At 36.0% G+C, this 16,303-nt stretch overlaps 2 protein-coding genes across 2 annotated transcripts; both read left to right on the top strand.

Annotated features, from left to right (window-relative positions):
• Positions 1 to 1,933: 1,933 nt before the first annotated feature.
• Positions 1,934 to 6,098, top strand: ttc32 (tetratricopeptide repeat domain 32). The gene is made up of 3 exons (XM_056481450.1): positions 1,934 to 2,106; positions 2,253 to 2,419; positions 5,638 to 6,098. Exons 1-3 carry the CDS (start codon positions 1,991 to 1,993, stop codon positions 5,763 to 5,765), a joined length of 411 nt encoding a protein of 136 aa, XP_056337425.1. The 5' UTR covers positions 1,934 to 1,990; the 3' UTR covers positions 5,766 to 6,098.
• Positions 6,099 to 7,001: 903 nt separating this feature from the next.
• On the top strand, positions 7,002 to 13,836 carry zpax1 (zona pellucida protein AX 1). Its single transcript, XM_056481493.1, has 21 exons — positions 7,002 to 7,100; positions 7,172 to 7,269; positions 7,344 to 7,439; positions 7,535 to 7,659; positions 7,741 to 7,884; positions 7,962 to 8,066; positions 8,151 to 8,315; positions 8,385 to 8,481; positions 8,618 to 8,835; positions 8,901 to 9,054; positions 9,258 to 9,466; positions 9,534 to 9,651; positions 9,727 to 9,926; positions 9,987 to 10,101; positions 10,187 to 10,356; positions 11,021 to 11,130; positions 11,205 to 11,335; positions 12,398 to 12,587; positions 13,308 to 13,446; positions 13,515 to 13,620; positions 13,724 to 13,836. The coding sequence occupies exons 1-21, from the start codon at positions 7,078 to 7,080 to the stop codon at positions 13,798 to 13,800; spliced, it is 2,790 nt and encodes a 929-aa protein (XP_056337468.1). The 5' UTR covers positions 7,002 to 7,077; the 3' UTR covers positions 13,801 to 13,836.
• The last annotated feature ends 2,467 nt before the right edge of the window (positions 13,837 to 16,303 follow it).

Here is a 16,303-nt window from a genome sequence, read left to right as displayed (position 1 = left end):
CACATTTCTAAACATAATAGTTTGTTCTGTAGACAATCGGGAAAAAATTGCTTAAAGGGGATAATAATTTTGACTTTAAAATGGTTTTAAAAAAAATGAAACAAATTCTTCTGGACTTTCTCCAGAAGAAAAGATATTATCAGACATACTGTGAAAATTTCCTTGCTCTGTTAAACATCATTTGGGAAATATTTAAAAAAGAAAAAAAATTCAAAGGCGGCTAATAATTCTGACTTTAACTGTACCTGGGAATAACGCGTGAATATGGCACAGTAAACTACTGTTTTGTATTACACTGGATTTATATTTATTATTCTTTTTTTCCCCCATTATAAGTATCTAAAAACCATAGCTATTGCGTAATTAATTTATGTAGATATGGATTTGAGTGAAATGTTGATATTTGTTTTATTTTATATAAGTCTGATGACATCTCTTCTGTCATTTAGATTTTTAGAAGAATGACACTTGGTCAAAAGAACATTTTCATTTAATTAGCTTGATTATTTCACAAAATAGGAAATCTCTTAAGTTGCTGTCTGAATTTAAAAGAATATAAACTTCTGAAACTTACCTGAAACACCTTTATGCAAAAATAAAATGATTAAAATAATGAATAATGAATGAAGCTGCTTTATTCTTTGTTTTGTAAGAAATGTCTTCAGCAGTATGCAGGTGTTTGAATGCGATAGACTACTCTTTGTTTCTTATGTAAGCACTGTAATAAATGCATAAATGAATAGCAGAGTATTTAAGTCAATAAATTATAACTAAGCTTTGTGATGATAATAAAACAAATGACAAAAGCACACATTTAGGCACTCACCGTGCAAACAAAAATGATTTTTTTAAATGAGAATTTAATGACATTTTCTTTGACATCAAATCTATGTAACGTGGTACATTAAGTCAATATAATAATTTCTTCAACATATATTTAAACAACAGGTACATGACAATAGAACAAACAGTATAATATGTTGTGATAGAAGGTAAATAATAATAGTACAAAAAAACAGCATTAACAAAATCAAAACACACACAAAAACTGCATAAATAATTAAATAAAATTCTTACAATTACAGACAAGCAGGACCTTTACATGAATCAAAACTATTTAAAAATGGACAGTTTTAATGGTAACATCTAGATAGGATACAGCTAAGGATACGCATGTCAATATATCATAATTTTTGTAACACTGTATAACAATAATTCATATTTTTGTAGTACTGTGATGGTTGGGTTTAGGGTTGGGGTAGGGGTTGGCATTAATAAATTACAATTTTAATAAAAACATAAATAATACTCAGTTCAACTACTGTTTTTACATTACTGTGACGTTGGGTTTAGGGTAGGGGTAGATACTAATACACTACAATAAATGGGAAATTTAATATATAATATAAATAATTCTTGTTAACTTCCGGCCGCAACCATATCTGCTCTAGCAACAACCAGTTTTAATGGCCTTTCTACTCATACTTTGTTGAATAGTACAGAAGTAATTTATTCAGTTCCTTGTAAAACACTGTAAAACAGTGTTTTTTTTTTTTTTGTTAGAGAATGTACACTTATAAATATTAAACTTGATCAACAAAATAAATGGATTAATAACAGAAACTTTATTCACTTTATTCGGATTATCATAATTAAAATACCCAAAAACTACGTTTCCAGAATACAAATAAAATGAAATAAAGATGCCAAAGATGTGGGGTACAGTTTCCAAATCCAAAGAAGTTAATTCATAATAACTTTAGTGACCCTTTAATGACAGCTTTTTCGTATTGCGCCAAATATTACACTCCAACTCAGAAGGCGGCGCTCACATACCGCCATGACATAGACACATCCAATCAGATCGCTGCACACGATCTAAGCTTATAAATATTAATGACGTTAAAAAACAAACGCTGCAACTTCATCACGAACGAATTAATATTCATTAGTTGGCTTGTGTGTAGTAAGCAACCAAGAGCAGTGTTACATGGAGAACAGCGAGCTGAAGACCCTACAAAAAGCGCATGAAGAGTTTAACAGTAAGAATTATAAACGAGCAGAGGAATTATACACACAATTCATCGAGTCCTGTACCAAATCCAGGTATTACTGCCATCCTATTTGGTGGAAGACACTGGTAACGTAAACATTAGCACGGACAACTGTGATAGCTTCAAACTTAGCTAATTTACTTCATAAAAATTAAAGTTCATATGTCTTCACTAATAATAACGTTTTTGTGTATCTAGAGACTGTAATGGTCAAGATTTGGCCATCGCATATAATAATCGAGGACAGGTGAAGTATCTCCGGGTGGATTTCTATGACGCCATGGATGATTACACCTCTGCCATTGACATCAACAGGCAGTTTGACGTGCCACTCTATAACAGAGGATTGATACGTTACAGATTGGGTTGGTATGAGTTTAACTATTAGATTAGGACTTGGGTTTTAACACAGTTTTGCTCAGTGCTGTAAATATTAAACTGTTTAAATGGATAGTTCACCCAAAAGGGAAACAATTGCCATCATTTACTCACTGTTTACTTGTTTTAAGCCTTTATGAGTATTGAGGCAAAGTTGGTTTTATATTCACGCAATGTGACTTTCTCAATATAATTTCAGAAAAATACTCCTTGCAAATTACAAATGGGGAAATCATATTGGTATCTAATGACTTACAAAGTACAACATTGTTCACAGTTAATCAGATATTGCTAGTGCTGTTTTGAAGTCATACTTGCATGCTTTTTAGACCGAACATTCAAAGTAGCATGGTAAACAATAGAGGTAATGTTGGTTTTATATTCGCACATTCGTTCATTTAAAAGTCTCTATTGTTTACCGTGTTACTTTGAATATTCGATCGGAATTAGCATGCAAGTATGACTTCAAAACAACATTAACACTATCTAATTGACTAAAAACAGTGTTGTACTTTGATAGTCATTGGCTGTTTAAATGATTTCCCTATTTAGAATTTACAAAGAATACTTTTCTGAAATTATGTTAAGGAGAATGTCTGAATATCCAAATATAAAACCAACTTTACCTCTATTAACCAATATAGGGAGCCCAACTTTACCTCTATTAACCAATATAGGGAGCGTGTCACAAGTTGTCACTGAATGAAAGTGCAAATATAAAACCAACTTTACCTTAATTTTATGAGTTTCTTTTGTTATGTTGAACCTAAAAGGAATATATTTTGAACAAAGGTGGAAAACTATCTATTGACTTCATCTGTAATTTGTATGTCCTACTATGGAAGTTAATGCTTGCTTCAGATGATCTTCTTTCATATCCGACAGAATAAACTCATAAAGGTTTGCAAACACAAATTATGATATTTTAGATGAAATCTGAGAGCTCTTTCATCCTCCGAAGAAAGAAAAGTGTAGAAAAGAAACCAAAAACGTTGCCTAACATTTCATGTGACTTCAGTGGTTCAACTATAGTCATATAAAGTAGGGCTGCATGATACTGGAAAAAACTGACTGTGGATTGTTATTTTGTTTAGTTTTCATCATATGTATTTTGAAGCATGTATTTATCTATTGATTAATTGTTTTATAATTTTAGAGTGACAATTTTACCAGAGGGTGGCGCAGTGTAGCGCTGTCGCCTCACAGCAAGAAGGTCGCTGTTTTGAGCCTCGGCTGGGCCAGTTGGCATTTCTGTGTGGAGTTTGCATGTTCTCCCCGTGTTCGCGTGGGATTCCTCCGGGTATTCCGGTTTTTCCCGCAGTCCACAGACATGCGCTATAGGTGAATTGGGTACGCTAAATTGGCTGTAGTGTATGTGTGTGTGAATGAGTGTATGGATGTTTCCCAGTGTTGGGTTGCGGCTGGAAGGGCATACGCTGCGTAAAACATATGCTGGATAAGTTGGAGGTTCATTCCGCTGTGGTGACCCCTGATTAATAAAGGAACTAAGCCAAAAAGAAAATGAATAAATGAATGAATTTTACCAGATATAAAAAATCCTTCTGGTGAATTCTGGCACATTGTCTATGTATTGGTAATGTGCATTAACCCTACACCTAAAAATAAATAAATAGAACACATCCCCTCAATAACCCTATATTATTTAGTGGAAGTGTGATTGTATGGCAATTTTGTTTATACAAGTTTTGCACGACCAATGAATACGTTTTTAGGAAACATGAACTGGGGACAAAACATGATTTTTAAAATAATAAATCAGAACACTAATATTGAAATATGAGCTTTGGAAAGAAAAACCTGATATTGCTTTTTGACATAGTTTTTTGTGATGTATATTGCGACAATATTGTAATTATAATTTCAGAAGCATGTGGAAAGAATTAATAATTTTACATTGATTGAATGACAGATGAAAACAACAGATAAATCATTAAATAAACAGCGCTTTGTGCTGTTCGGTGAAAAACAGTATTGAGAAATTTAAGAATCAAATGTAAACTAACACCATAAGGCCTTCATTGTATTATAAATCTCAATTAATCTTTGTTAGAGTGGGAAACTTTGTATTTCTTGTCCAAATGGTTTAAATTCATTTTTAAAATAGCTTGATGTCCTTTGACGGAACTATTGCAGACTATCACCTTGCGATATAGATGCTTAAAGGATATATTGTGCAGCCTTAATATAAAGCTCCAAGAGCATTTTTACGCACCAAAGAAAACTTAAAAATGGTTTTGTACGTTTACTACAGTGAATATGATGCTTGCATGTCATGCTGCTAACTAATATCAGTGCATCTTTTACTAGTCTATAGTAAATGAACACCCTCACCTGACACAAAACACTGGCAAAGTCTTTCCACAGTTTTTTTAGGTGTACAAACGTGTTCTGGGTGCTTGAATGATTCGAGTTGAACCACTGAAGTCACAGGGAATGTTTTGAGTGTTTGTAGTTCATTTTCTGGACTTTGAACATCTCACGACAATAAGGGTATATGTACAGATTTTAATGTCAGTCAGCCAGCCCCAAGGCTTTCGGTGAATTGTCATTTCATACAAAATCGCTGCGCTTAAGATCTGATTTCTTTAAAAAGCAGTGATCTCTACTGCCTGGCTGGGATATGGTATAAAATGGGTATCGGACCAAACAAGATGCACTGCATTAAATTATATTTTTCTGTGACTCGCGATCCCCAATATCCTCTGAGCTGGGTATAAATATAGAAACCTTGCATGCAACTGCGCACACATACCAATAGGCCCACGTCTGTTCTTCATTTCATTTTTTTAAATGTATGCAAGTGCTGTAAATGTGCCAGAAAGTTTGACCTGGTGCCATAAAATCCATCTGCTGCATCTGAGAGTCACAAGGGTCACAATCCAATAGAAAAAAAAAAAATCGAAAGACTGAAACTATAAACTACTACCTTTATCTCCTGTAGGTTATGGATAAAATATGCTAACATTAATTAGAAATCACCAAGCAAAGCTCCGCGATGCCCGACCCCCACTTTAGAAACCACTGGAGTAAATGATGACAGAAATTTTGGTTTTGGGTGAACTGTCCCTTTAAGAAAGTCTTACTGTATTTGGGCCCTTTTCAGAGCATTCTGTCAGTCTGTAATGTTCCACTAAGAGGCGCTGTTTGACTTCATTGTGACTACTGAATTGTGTTTTCTCCTAAGGCTTTTTCAAGGAGGCTGAAGGTGACTTTCGGAGAGTCCTGGAACTGAATCCTGATTTTAAAGATGCCAAAGAAAGTTTGAATCAGACGCTTCTTGACAGAGAAGAAAAGATGAAGAGAGGCTACTGAGAGCTAGTCTCTGAATTTTGACTGTTGCTTGAACCTATGAATGAACCAAATCTATGAGCATGTGATTTTGTATTTGTGAATTTAAATAGCATTCACGCATCTCTAAAACCTGCAGGTTTCAATTCTCTTCGGGTTAAAATGCATGAGTGTGCATTTCAGCTTTGATTAATTGTTGATTTCAAAGGGTATGTTGACATGATGACAATGTATAAAAACATGGAAAAACTTTTCCTTGCATTATTTTAATTTAATGTACTGAAACAACAGTGTTAAAGTGATTGCTGTTTATATGGACTCATGAACATGAATAAAAATGTTTTATTATTATTATTATACATCATCAAGACGTTTTTTTTACAAACAACACAATCCAGTAGTCTGCCATTTTTCTAAGGAAGTACTTTTTGATGCATGACTTTCCACCTAAAAACCTCATTTAAATTAAATATGGCTTCCAGTGTCATTCATTTCTAGCTATTTTTAGTTTTTTTTTTTTAGTTTTTTTTTTTTAGCTGTTCAAAACAGCTCATGCTTGAGATTGCAACACGGTAAACACCCTGAAGACATTGAATGCACATGATGTCAGCATTTACAGGTTTTTTTTTACATAGTAATATTGGTTTTTGAAGAGAAAAGTTGTTTTTTTCAGGGCCCCAAAAACTTGCAGCCGTGATGCGTGAAAATATTTCCATTATTAGTGTAATAAAATTAGTGTAATAATTATTAGTGTAATAATTTCATCATTATTAGTATTAGTGTTATAAAATGTACCTTTATATTACAAGTGCTGCAATAATTCTGTGTATTTTCTTTAATAAACCCATTATTTGAAAGTGTTTTTTGCATGTATATATGCTGTTTGCATTAAAATAAATTAGTGAATCTTATAAGAGCTGTCAAAAAATATGTATGTAGCTTGTCAGAATAAAACAAGACCATTCAATTATGTTTTGTAGATAATTGCAAATAAAGCTAAGACAAATCTATAGTTTCGATCATTTTAGGGCCTGCAGTAGTTATTTAAAACCATCTTGGAAGTTGAAATTGTTTCTGTTGCTTTCAGAAACATTCGTGGAATCCAATGATCTTTAGTAATTCTCCCTCTAAATGCTGCTCATAATTATTAACTCATGACACCTGGTGTTTAGTTGCTGATTGGCGTCACCTGTGCACAAGATCTCTTTTATACCGTTCCTTTCAGTCAATGTTTCATACACTGCTTTGAGCTGTTGTAGCTTGAAGGGTTTAAATTGTGGTGGTTTCTATAACGTTTGACCACCTGGTAACAGAAGGGCCTGTTATTTGAGCAAGGATGTCATGGCTTCTTGGGATTTGGTAAGTTACATTCTGTGTTTATGTGGCTTTGTTGATCTTACATGTTCCTCATTAGTATTTCTCCCCTTTAGTACTTTATGGCTGTTGATGGTTTTGGTTTTGTCAAACTTCATTGAACAACAACAAGTGAAGAACTTTGATTTGGTGGCAGCACAGAATTTTAACCAAAGTATGTTCCTGCATATTCCTCTATCTATTGGTTGTCCATCTGTCACCTTAACTAACTTTTCCGTTTTCCCCCAGGAACAGGCCTGAGGACTGAATGTCTGGGAAGTTATATGAAGCTAACTATAGACAAATCTATTGCTTTTGGAAACCAGGTTGAGATTGATGTTGTCAGTAAGTGTCTCTAATGCTATTATAGCCAATGCTAGAAATGTGGCTGGTTTACATCCTCTTAAACTTAATTTTTTTTTTTTTTTTCCCCCTCCCAGATGGATCCCAAATTGAACCTTTAACTCCAGCCCTGGCTGCTAAATGTGGCTTTAGTGTAGACTCTGATCCTTGGGGTAACCACAGAATTTTTGCATCTATTCTCAACTGTTTTGCAGGCGACGAGGTAACTGGCTCTCTTTGACTTTGCAAACTATTGTGTTGTCTTATCTGTTAACTCCGACTTTATTTATTTATTTTTTTTTAGGATGATACTGTTATGGATGTTGACATGCGTGTCCGGGTACGTGGTCTAAATAAAATGCAGCACGATGTCTATCCAGTGACTAAATCCTGTACCTACAACCGATGGGCTTCTCGGGAAATCCTTTGTGAGCGCAATTATATGGAGGTAAAGCCTTAGGTTGTTTTCCACTTGCCATAAAAGCCTTTGGCTGTTTAAAGATTTCATAACTGGTTTTTCTGTAGGTTTCTGTTAATCGAATGCCAGGGGAGATCACAGCTTTGCGTAGACAAAAGCCTAAACTGGCCAGGGCATATTCATCTAATCAGTGGGCAGGCACGGTTTCTGAGGTATGAAGGTTCAGTGCTTTATTTTTTTTTTTTAATAAATTAGTCCACTTGGCACATTTCATTTGTCCACTTTCTGCCTCACAGGCCATTACATCCAAATACAACATCTGGAGGATGGTGTTTTTCACGCCTGAACAAAAAGCCATGGTTTTGGAGGATGCCCTTAAGGCAGGACATGGAATCACAACAACCAAGTCTCGATTGGCCATCCGAACTGGTTATGATATGCCAGAGACATATGTGGAGAATGTAAGTGCTGGAATCCTAAAGCTAGCTTTTGGTAGCGTTCTTTAGCTAATATTTCAACTGCTGTAACAGGTGAGTGGAGTGCCGATGAAGATCATCAAGGTCACCACCTACTTCAAGAAACAGTGGTCTGTGACTATGTTGGATACTGTTGCCGCATGTCCAATTGGTAGGTGTGCTTTTGACATTATTATTATTATTATAATTTTTTTTTTTTATATTAAATAGTCCTGTAGTTTATGAATTTAATGTTGAACCCCCGAGGTTCTGGCTCTAACGAGGCTAAATGGTTTCTTTGTATGCAGGTGGGCTTTCTTTTACTGATGAAATGATCACTTGGTCTTTCCCCTGGAAAAATCCTTTATTGGGTACTTCTGACAACATAATCCATGAGATGTTAATGGGAATAGATGGTAGACTGATTGACTCTGCACACATGGCTGCTAGAGGCTACATCTTAACAAGAAATGATGATTTCATTGTAATCAAAATGCCAATTGGTGGACCAGATGGCTACAGCAAGGTTTGTTTTCTCATGAATTTAACCTTTTTTAACTCGAGCCTAAGCTAATGGTTATCTTTATGTAGAGCGGCGTTGTGGATAACCAATACCACACCAGATATGTCATTGAGCCAATGTTGGAGTTGCTGTGGAGTGAGGGAGGCGTGGATTCAACTAGATACAGAGTCCTGTTCCCTGTCAAGACCCCTCTTATGCCTAGACCACTCCAGTTTGTTGATCGTGAGTTGTTTACTCTGACATTTACAAGTAGGGCTGCACAATATTTGGGAAATCGGACATTGGAAGATTTATTGTAACTAGAAATTCCCTAATTACAATTGTAGTGTGTTCCCACTTTTACTGCGTACACTTGCTCATATCATTTAATGGCATTTGGAGCTGCTAGTTGAAATCCTTCACTTTAATTTCTTTTTCACTTGCAGTCACTGTGGTGGAAGAGAGGATATTTGATGTGGTCTTAGGTCCTTTCCTTCATGACATTGAGTTGGTAAACATCACCTTTTCTGGGGTCCTCCTCACTGTGATGGAGGCCAATGCAAGGGGCTTCAATGTACAGGATCAGCTCTTCCAAAATGGCTCCAAAGCATTTCGATTTAATGTCCCCTTCACTGATTCGTTGGTTGTGAAAACTGTAAGTGTTAATCAGATTAATTTGTGGGGCTATTTTGTTGTGTCTTACTGAGCCATGTAATTTGCAGCAAACTGATCTGCTGGCCACTGTTTATACTCTTCCGATCATCTATGGCTTTATGGTCGTCCCTGAATATATTGCATTCTCCTATGTTACATCTGTTCAAGTAACCCTTCGAGATATCGGTAAGTGCTTGTGCATGAAACCCTTTGTATTAATGCAGTCAATTCTCAACTAATTGCCAATCCATCCCCATCCAGTTCTCCCAACTGTGACTGGATCCTGTGATAAAGACCAGTTCTATATCACCATTTCAAATGGAAATCTGGGTGTTGACTACAACATCATGCTGGGTACACGTGACCTCAATCAAGAACTGAGAGCAGAGTATGGCATAAGGGACAATGGCACTCACTTGACATTGGCGGTGCCTTTCCTGTCTCTTGATGTTGCATTTGAGGTATGACTTTGCCTTTGCCTCTTTCTGTATTGTTGCTCCTCTTAAATGTTGTCTTTGCAGTTGATGTACTCAACATCCTTGAGGGCACGGGCTGATGTGTTGGTATGGGAGCCTGTCAGTAAAAGGAGCTTAAGTGACTTCTCCCTGGCTTGCAATTTTCCAATGACCATGACCGGTATGTCCTTATGTTAATGTATGAAATGGAGATAACAAAAGCTTTACCTTGCATAATGCTTTTCTAAATTTGTTTCCTCCCCTAGAGTGTTTCAGCAACGGATCGATATCAGCCCTTGCAGTGAAGGTAGAATCAGTACCTCAGCTTGTCCCAAAGAACCTCAGACTGCGGGATCCCTCGTGCAGGCCTAAATTCAGCAATGACCGATTTGCCTACTTCTCTTTTGATGCAAATAGTTGTGGAACCACTAGAACGGTATGAAGGCATTCATTTAATGTTTTACAGGGTGTCTTAGTCTTAATGCCGTAAACTAAACTTTAGGATCCAAACCGCATCCAATCAATATCAAGTCCTTAACCATTTACCAATATGGTTAAAGTTCTGTTTTCATAGCTGCCTAATAAGGATGTGGACCTAGACATATATAACTGTGCTGGTTGCAAGCATAAAATCAGTTTTTGCAGGTGGGCTTGACAAACCACCTGTAGAGACACTCCGTTTAGGATAGTCATGTCCCTCACTGGTTCAGATATCATGGAAGAGATGAGGGTTTTGAGTTGCTGTAAATGAGTCAAATGAATGTGGCTAAATGAATTTAAGACCATGTGACCTGATTTTATCACTGCTGGTCTCATCAATTTGTTTATTAATTTTGTAAGTAAAAACCGGGGGAGCTCTTAAACTACCTTATCTTGTGCCCTGACCAGGCAGAACCTGGAGCTTAGAAATAAAGCCCCAGGCTATTCTCTTGGGACAGCATGCCAAGCCTATTTAAATGTGAACTCCTTGAAATAACTCAACTTCCATTGGCCCAACTCTGCCATTAGGAAGATGTCTTTGTTTAGCCCTGTTTACTAAATGTTCTTGCTAGTCTTAAGCCTTCAGTTTAACTCCCTCTATGCGTCTGTCTCTCCCTCAGTTTTATGATGGCATCATGATGTATCAGAATGAAATCACTTCAGGTGATGGACTACAGGTGTTCCAGCAAGCAAACAAAGTACTAGCTGCTCCTTCTGATCCAGATTATCGGTGAGATTCAATATTAAGTGTATCATGCCTGCTATTTAATATTGAGACTTAACATGCTCTTTCTCATTTGTTAGAGTGACTGTGTCCTGCTTTTACAACCTCAATGAAACCCAGATGATTGCGTTCACCTCACAACCGCTTGTTAGGGCCTCTATGGTGGAGACTGGTTATGGGGAGCTACATGTTGTGATGAGGCTTGCTTTGGGTATGTTGGAATTAATTTGGTTGCTATTGAGAAGACTGACAAACCAAGCCAACATGTACCTTTGAAGAGCATCACATTAGCTTGCAGTCTCTAAAAGGTTTGGTTCTGTCCCTAGACCTCACAGTAAACAAGTTCTAACTTTAGGCTTTACTTGCTGACTAAGCTTGTCTGCAAGATGTGCACAACTGAATGGTCTTTAAATGCAGTTCTCCAACTAGAATTATTTGATCCCTTTAGATGGTAGGGCTGTTCAATAAGTTTTGGCTTCTAACGATTATGAAAATATCTTTAAGATGCAACAATTGTCATACTGCCCCTTTCAAGTTTTACACTTTCTCTGCAACAGAATGTAGATCTGAATCTGTGTGGCAGAGCACATGCCTAAAGTCATAATGTGAGCTCTTTAATGGTCAACGCTGTTTAGGGATTCATATTAACCCTCATTTGTGTAATAAACAAGTTAAATCAAGAGACATGTGAAACTATTGCTCTTAAAGGGACTATATGCTATTCCTGCTGCTGGCTTAAACCAGCTTGTTGTTGACTGAAGGGTCACTCACTGTTCTTGACTTTTTTTTTTTTTTTTTTTTTTTTTTTTTTTTTTTTTTTTTTTTTTTCCCTAATAGATTTAATTACAACTTAATATTTTACTAAAGCTTTTCAAAATGCAAGTAATTCAGATTAATGATTCAAAGGCTTAATTAGGCAAGTGGTTTTTTTATTTATTTTTTTTTTTTCCCCTCCTCTGCTTTCTGCAGACAATAAAAAAATATGTATGTATTTAGCTTGAGGCAGCTAATACTGACTGGTAATAACCTTTAATTCTAGCCAAAATAGACTTTCTACAGAAATTCTAGGATATACTGCACTTCCTTCGGTTTAACATTTGGGAAATATTTAAGTTCACAGGAGGGCTAATCTTGACTTGACAGATGAGCAGTGTCCATCTAATAGGGCTGCTTTATTCAAACTGATAATCAGTGATGCAATATTCTGTATTGGCACAAGTCTAATTTGGATTAAAACATTCTGACAATTGACCCTATGCTCTTCTCCACCCAGATGGTTCTTATAGTAACTTCTATGTAGAGGAGGATTACCCGGTTGCACGTTACCTAAGAAGCCCTCTGTTCTTTGAGGTGATGCTGCTTCAGTCCACTGATCCTCGGATAGAGCTGGTCTTGGAGAACTGTTGGGCTACTATGAATGAAGGCCGTGAATCTACTCCTAGATGGGATCTGATTGTAGATGGGTAATTATGCACTTGGGGGTTTTTTTTTTTTTTTTTTTTTTTTTCTCCCACAAAGGCTCAGTGTGGTGGGAATTGATCTCTTTTAGGGGCTGTTTACTTTGAGTGTTGCCTGTTCATGCAACGCTGTAGTTTCCAGATTCATTTAAGTGTCCTTTTTGAAACTGCCTATGCAGTCTAAACCCCCCAAGAGCAAGTTTATGAAAACTATGGACCTGTACATGTCACTGGATTTCTGCATTATATTTTAGCAAAAGCATAAAATACAGAATTCTTACCACTTGGTGTGTAGATGGTGCCATCACTTCTCTATAGGTATTATATACTAACAAGGTTACTGCAAAATACTGAAAGTATCTGGGTGCAGCCTTTCATGCAAGCTGAGACCGCATCACTGATGCCATTTCAGACACAATGCGCTTAATAGAGCAGGTGAGGGGTAGGGTGAGTTTAGGTGAGTCCATTAAAGCATTGGATGCAGCACAGATTACACTGCAGAGTCTGCAGCCAGACCCCTCAAATACTTGTCTGCCATGTTTAGTTTTACCCTTTTGCTAATAGTAGAGAATCTAATGTTGGGGACATTTTACTGCATGTTTTAACCCTTTTTTTTTTTTTTTTTTTTTTTTTTTTTTTTTTTTTTTTTTCCTCTCCAATGTAAAGTTTCTATTGCCAAAACTTTCCAATTTGTTTAGCATTTACATCCTTATGTTTGTTTACCAGCTGTGTGAATCTAGCTGACACTCGTAGGACTCACTTCCACTCTGTGACTCCTGAAATGGCTACATACCCAACTCATGTGAAGCACTTTGAAATCAAGATGTTCACTTTTATGAAGGACAGTGTGGTCTCCCAAGATCAGGTAATTGGCTCCTCTGAAAGTGGCTGACTGCATTTAGGCTGCGTCACTGACTCTTTCTGTCCCCTCAGATTTTTGTGCACTGTGACGCTGTGCTCTGCGCTGTCAATCAGGCTGATGGAATCTGCCAGAGACAGTGCCCTTCTCCCAGTCCTTTAAACCCCAGAAACAACCGAGGTTTGCTCCAATCTTGTTGCTACATTCTAAACCCTTAAGTGCACTTTGCAGCCATTATCTAAATCAAATTTTGCTGAGTTTAATTGTTTCTTTCTGTGACCAGTTCGCAGAGATGTGGCTAATGACCGCTACCAGAGAACACTGCTGTCATCAGGAAAAATCCTCCTCTCGAGCTCTTAGTTTTTTGGTTCATCTTAATAAAGTGTTCAAGTCTTATCTTTGTGTCCTGCAGTTTATTACAGTGTAATGAGTATCTGTGGCTTTGTGTACCCCTTCACTAAAGTAGCTCTAGTTGGAGGTGGAGTTAAATCTAAGTTCCAATGTTAGATTTAAACTAATCTAAATAACCGTAAGGGAGTTAAGCAGGTTGCACATCAGAAACCACAACATGGCATGCACAAAGCATCACATACCAGACACGCACATTTGTATCATATTTAACATGAAACTAATCCGGTGGCACAGCAGGAATATGAACAGCATTCTGAGTTGTGGCTGGGTGCTGCTAACTTGCTGCACCGGTGTGTGTGTGTACCCTGGTAGAAACTAATGTTTAGAATTCTGTATTGTATGGTGCTGCAGCCCCCCCCTTAATGTCTCCCATCTTTACGTTTGCAGACTTTAAATACCTTTTCAATTGAGGTATATACAAAACTTGACCTCAACCCATCTTATGTTTGGTGGACAGACATTTAACGTTTAAGCCCACTGTTATAAAGGACTTTTTTTTTTTTTTTTTTTTTTTTTTTTTTTTTTTTTTTTCTTCCCTTAACCTGCTTAAGGCTTGAATCTACAATTCACTTAACCTTAATTGGTAATTGCAATCCTTCTCTGTGCTGTCAAATACCTTGAGTGATTGACAAACCAGTAGCCATGGACTGAATTAAACTAAAACTAAGTTGTCAAAGCCAATAGTGTGATTCTTTAGGGTTTTTTTTTTTTTTTTTTTTTTTTTTCTTCATTTAATTATTGGTGGTCATTTGCTCAGGAACAAAATGCAAATAATAAATACTCCAACCTACAAAGGTTAAAGTTGAATTTACTACATTAGTCAAGCTTTTTATATAATTTACTGTTAGCCTTCAGGCATTTACAAATTGTGTTTTTGCCATGAATCCACAGGATCTTAATGTCCTGAAATACTGTGCTGTAGATCTTAAATGGGTCTAAATTTTACTATGTTCATACAAAGCTACCCAATCAGGCTGTGACACTCACTTGATCCCTAATATTCCATCTCAGCTATTGTTTATTTGTGAATATTTACAAATATAGATTATTTTGCAAAAGCATTTAATGCTGTTTTTTTTTTTTGTGATTTTTAACTGGTCTGTTAGGGGAGATCCTTAGTGTTTAGTCTTGTGTAAGTCAAACTTCATAAGGGTTTTAAATTTTGATTTGATGAAACGTGCTGAAACCCAATTATGTACTTAAATTTGCATTTGGAATAAGGCATCAGTATGTCAAAGCCATGTGCTCTATGTAAGGACAGCATTTGACTTGCAACTGCAGTGTAATGTGTAACTAACTGTTGGTCCCCTTGGTGTGTTTTCTCCTGGCCTGAAGACTGATAATGACCGCTCTGATCTTTCTGCTTTTTCAGATGTTTCTTGCCTAAGGAGATTAATACAAACGGGGACTGTCTTGCTCCTAACAGGTACATTTCTAAGTTGTCTTTGAGGAATGTTGGCATGTGGATTAGTGCTATTGTTTAGTCTTTGTAAAGCAGCAGTGATTTTGTTGGGGTGGAGCAGCACTTGACTAGAATAGAGTGATCAAAATGCAAACGACACACAATGGCAAGCCATTTGCTGAGTATTACAACTGTTGAACATTAAAAACAACATACCATAATAGGACTATATTGTGTTGTTGTTTAAAGTCATGCAAGAAACAAAAGCTCAAATCTTTCAAAATCATAATTTAATTAAACAAATTTTATTTAGCAAGGGTTTATATTAAAGTACATTATATAATTGTTGTTGTTGTTTGTAGAAAATTGTATTTTAAAAACCAAAACATTTACAAAAATCGTACCAACCACAAACTTATGGGTGGTATTTAATAATATTTTGTAATCATTTTATACATGACACTTATGTATAATTTTCATTTAAGAAAAAAATGTTCCTCACAATGATTTGTTAAGATATTTTATATAATTTTTTGTGTGGATCTTTTGTTTCAATTTTCATCCTACTGTATGTATTTTGAGGCATGTATATAAATACATGAAAGCTGAATTAAATGAATAGAATGGATGCCTTTAATAACTCTAAATTATTCAGCTTAGAAATATGATTGTATGGCAATATTGTTGATGAATGCTTTGCATTTTCAATTTTGCATGACAGAAAATTACTATGGCTAAACAATGAATACATTTTTTAGGAAACATGACACTAATCATGAAAAATGGCCTTTGGAAGAATTGAGAAATGCAGTTAGTGAAAGATCTGGTTTAGCTAGAAGCAAGTTAATCGATAAGGTTGGATGGGAGATTAGTTCATGAAAATAAATGACAGACTGAATCTGTTTGTTTTTTTTGTGTGTGTGCATACATACTCATTTCTAATAACTGATTTATTTTATCTTTGCCATGATGATAGTAAATAATGTTTGACTAGATATTGTTCAAAACATTTCTATACAGCTTAAAGGGACATTTAAAGGCTTAACTAGG

Source organism: Danio aesculapii, chromosome 20 (assembly GCF_903798145.1).
Source record: "Danio aesculapii chromosome 20, fDanAes4.1, whole genome shotgun sequence".
NCBI lineage: Eukaryota > Metazoa > Chordata > Actinopteri > Cypriniformes > Danionidae > Danio > Danio aesculapii.
The sequence above is the reverse complement of the archived record's forward strand: the minus strand, read 5'-3'. Positions and strand labels throughout refer to the sequence as shown.

Excerpts from the sequence above, each read along its gene's own strand:
- ttc32 (XM_056481450.1), top strand. The coding sequence starts at position 1,991 with ATGGAGAACAGCGAGCTGAAGACCCTACAAAAAGCGCATGAAGAGTTT. Across the intron at positions 2,107-2,252 it reads GAGTCCTGTACCAAATCCAG|AGACTGTAATGGTCAAGATT; the intron begins GTATTACTGCCA and ends TTGTGTATCTAG. Across the intron at positions 2,420-5,637 it reads ATTGATACGTTACAGATTGG|GCTTTTTCAAGGAGGCTGAA; the intron begins GTTGGTATGAGT and ends TTTTCTCCTAAG.
- zpax1 (XM_056481493.1), top strand. The coding sequence starts at position 7,078 with ATGTCATGGCTTCTTGGGATTTG. Across the intron at positions 9,055-9,257 it reads ACCACTCCAGTTTGTTGATC|TCACTGTGGTGGAAGAGAGG; the intron begins GTGAGTTGTTTA and ends TTTCACTTGCAG. Across the intron at positions 13,621-13,723 it reads AAACCCCAGAAACAACCGAG|TTCGCAGAGATGTGGCTAAT; the intron begins GTTTGCTCCAAT and ends TTCTGTGACCAG.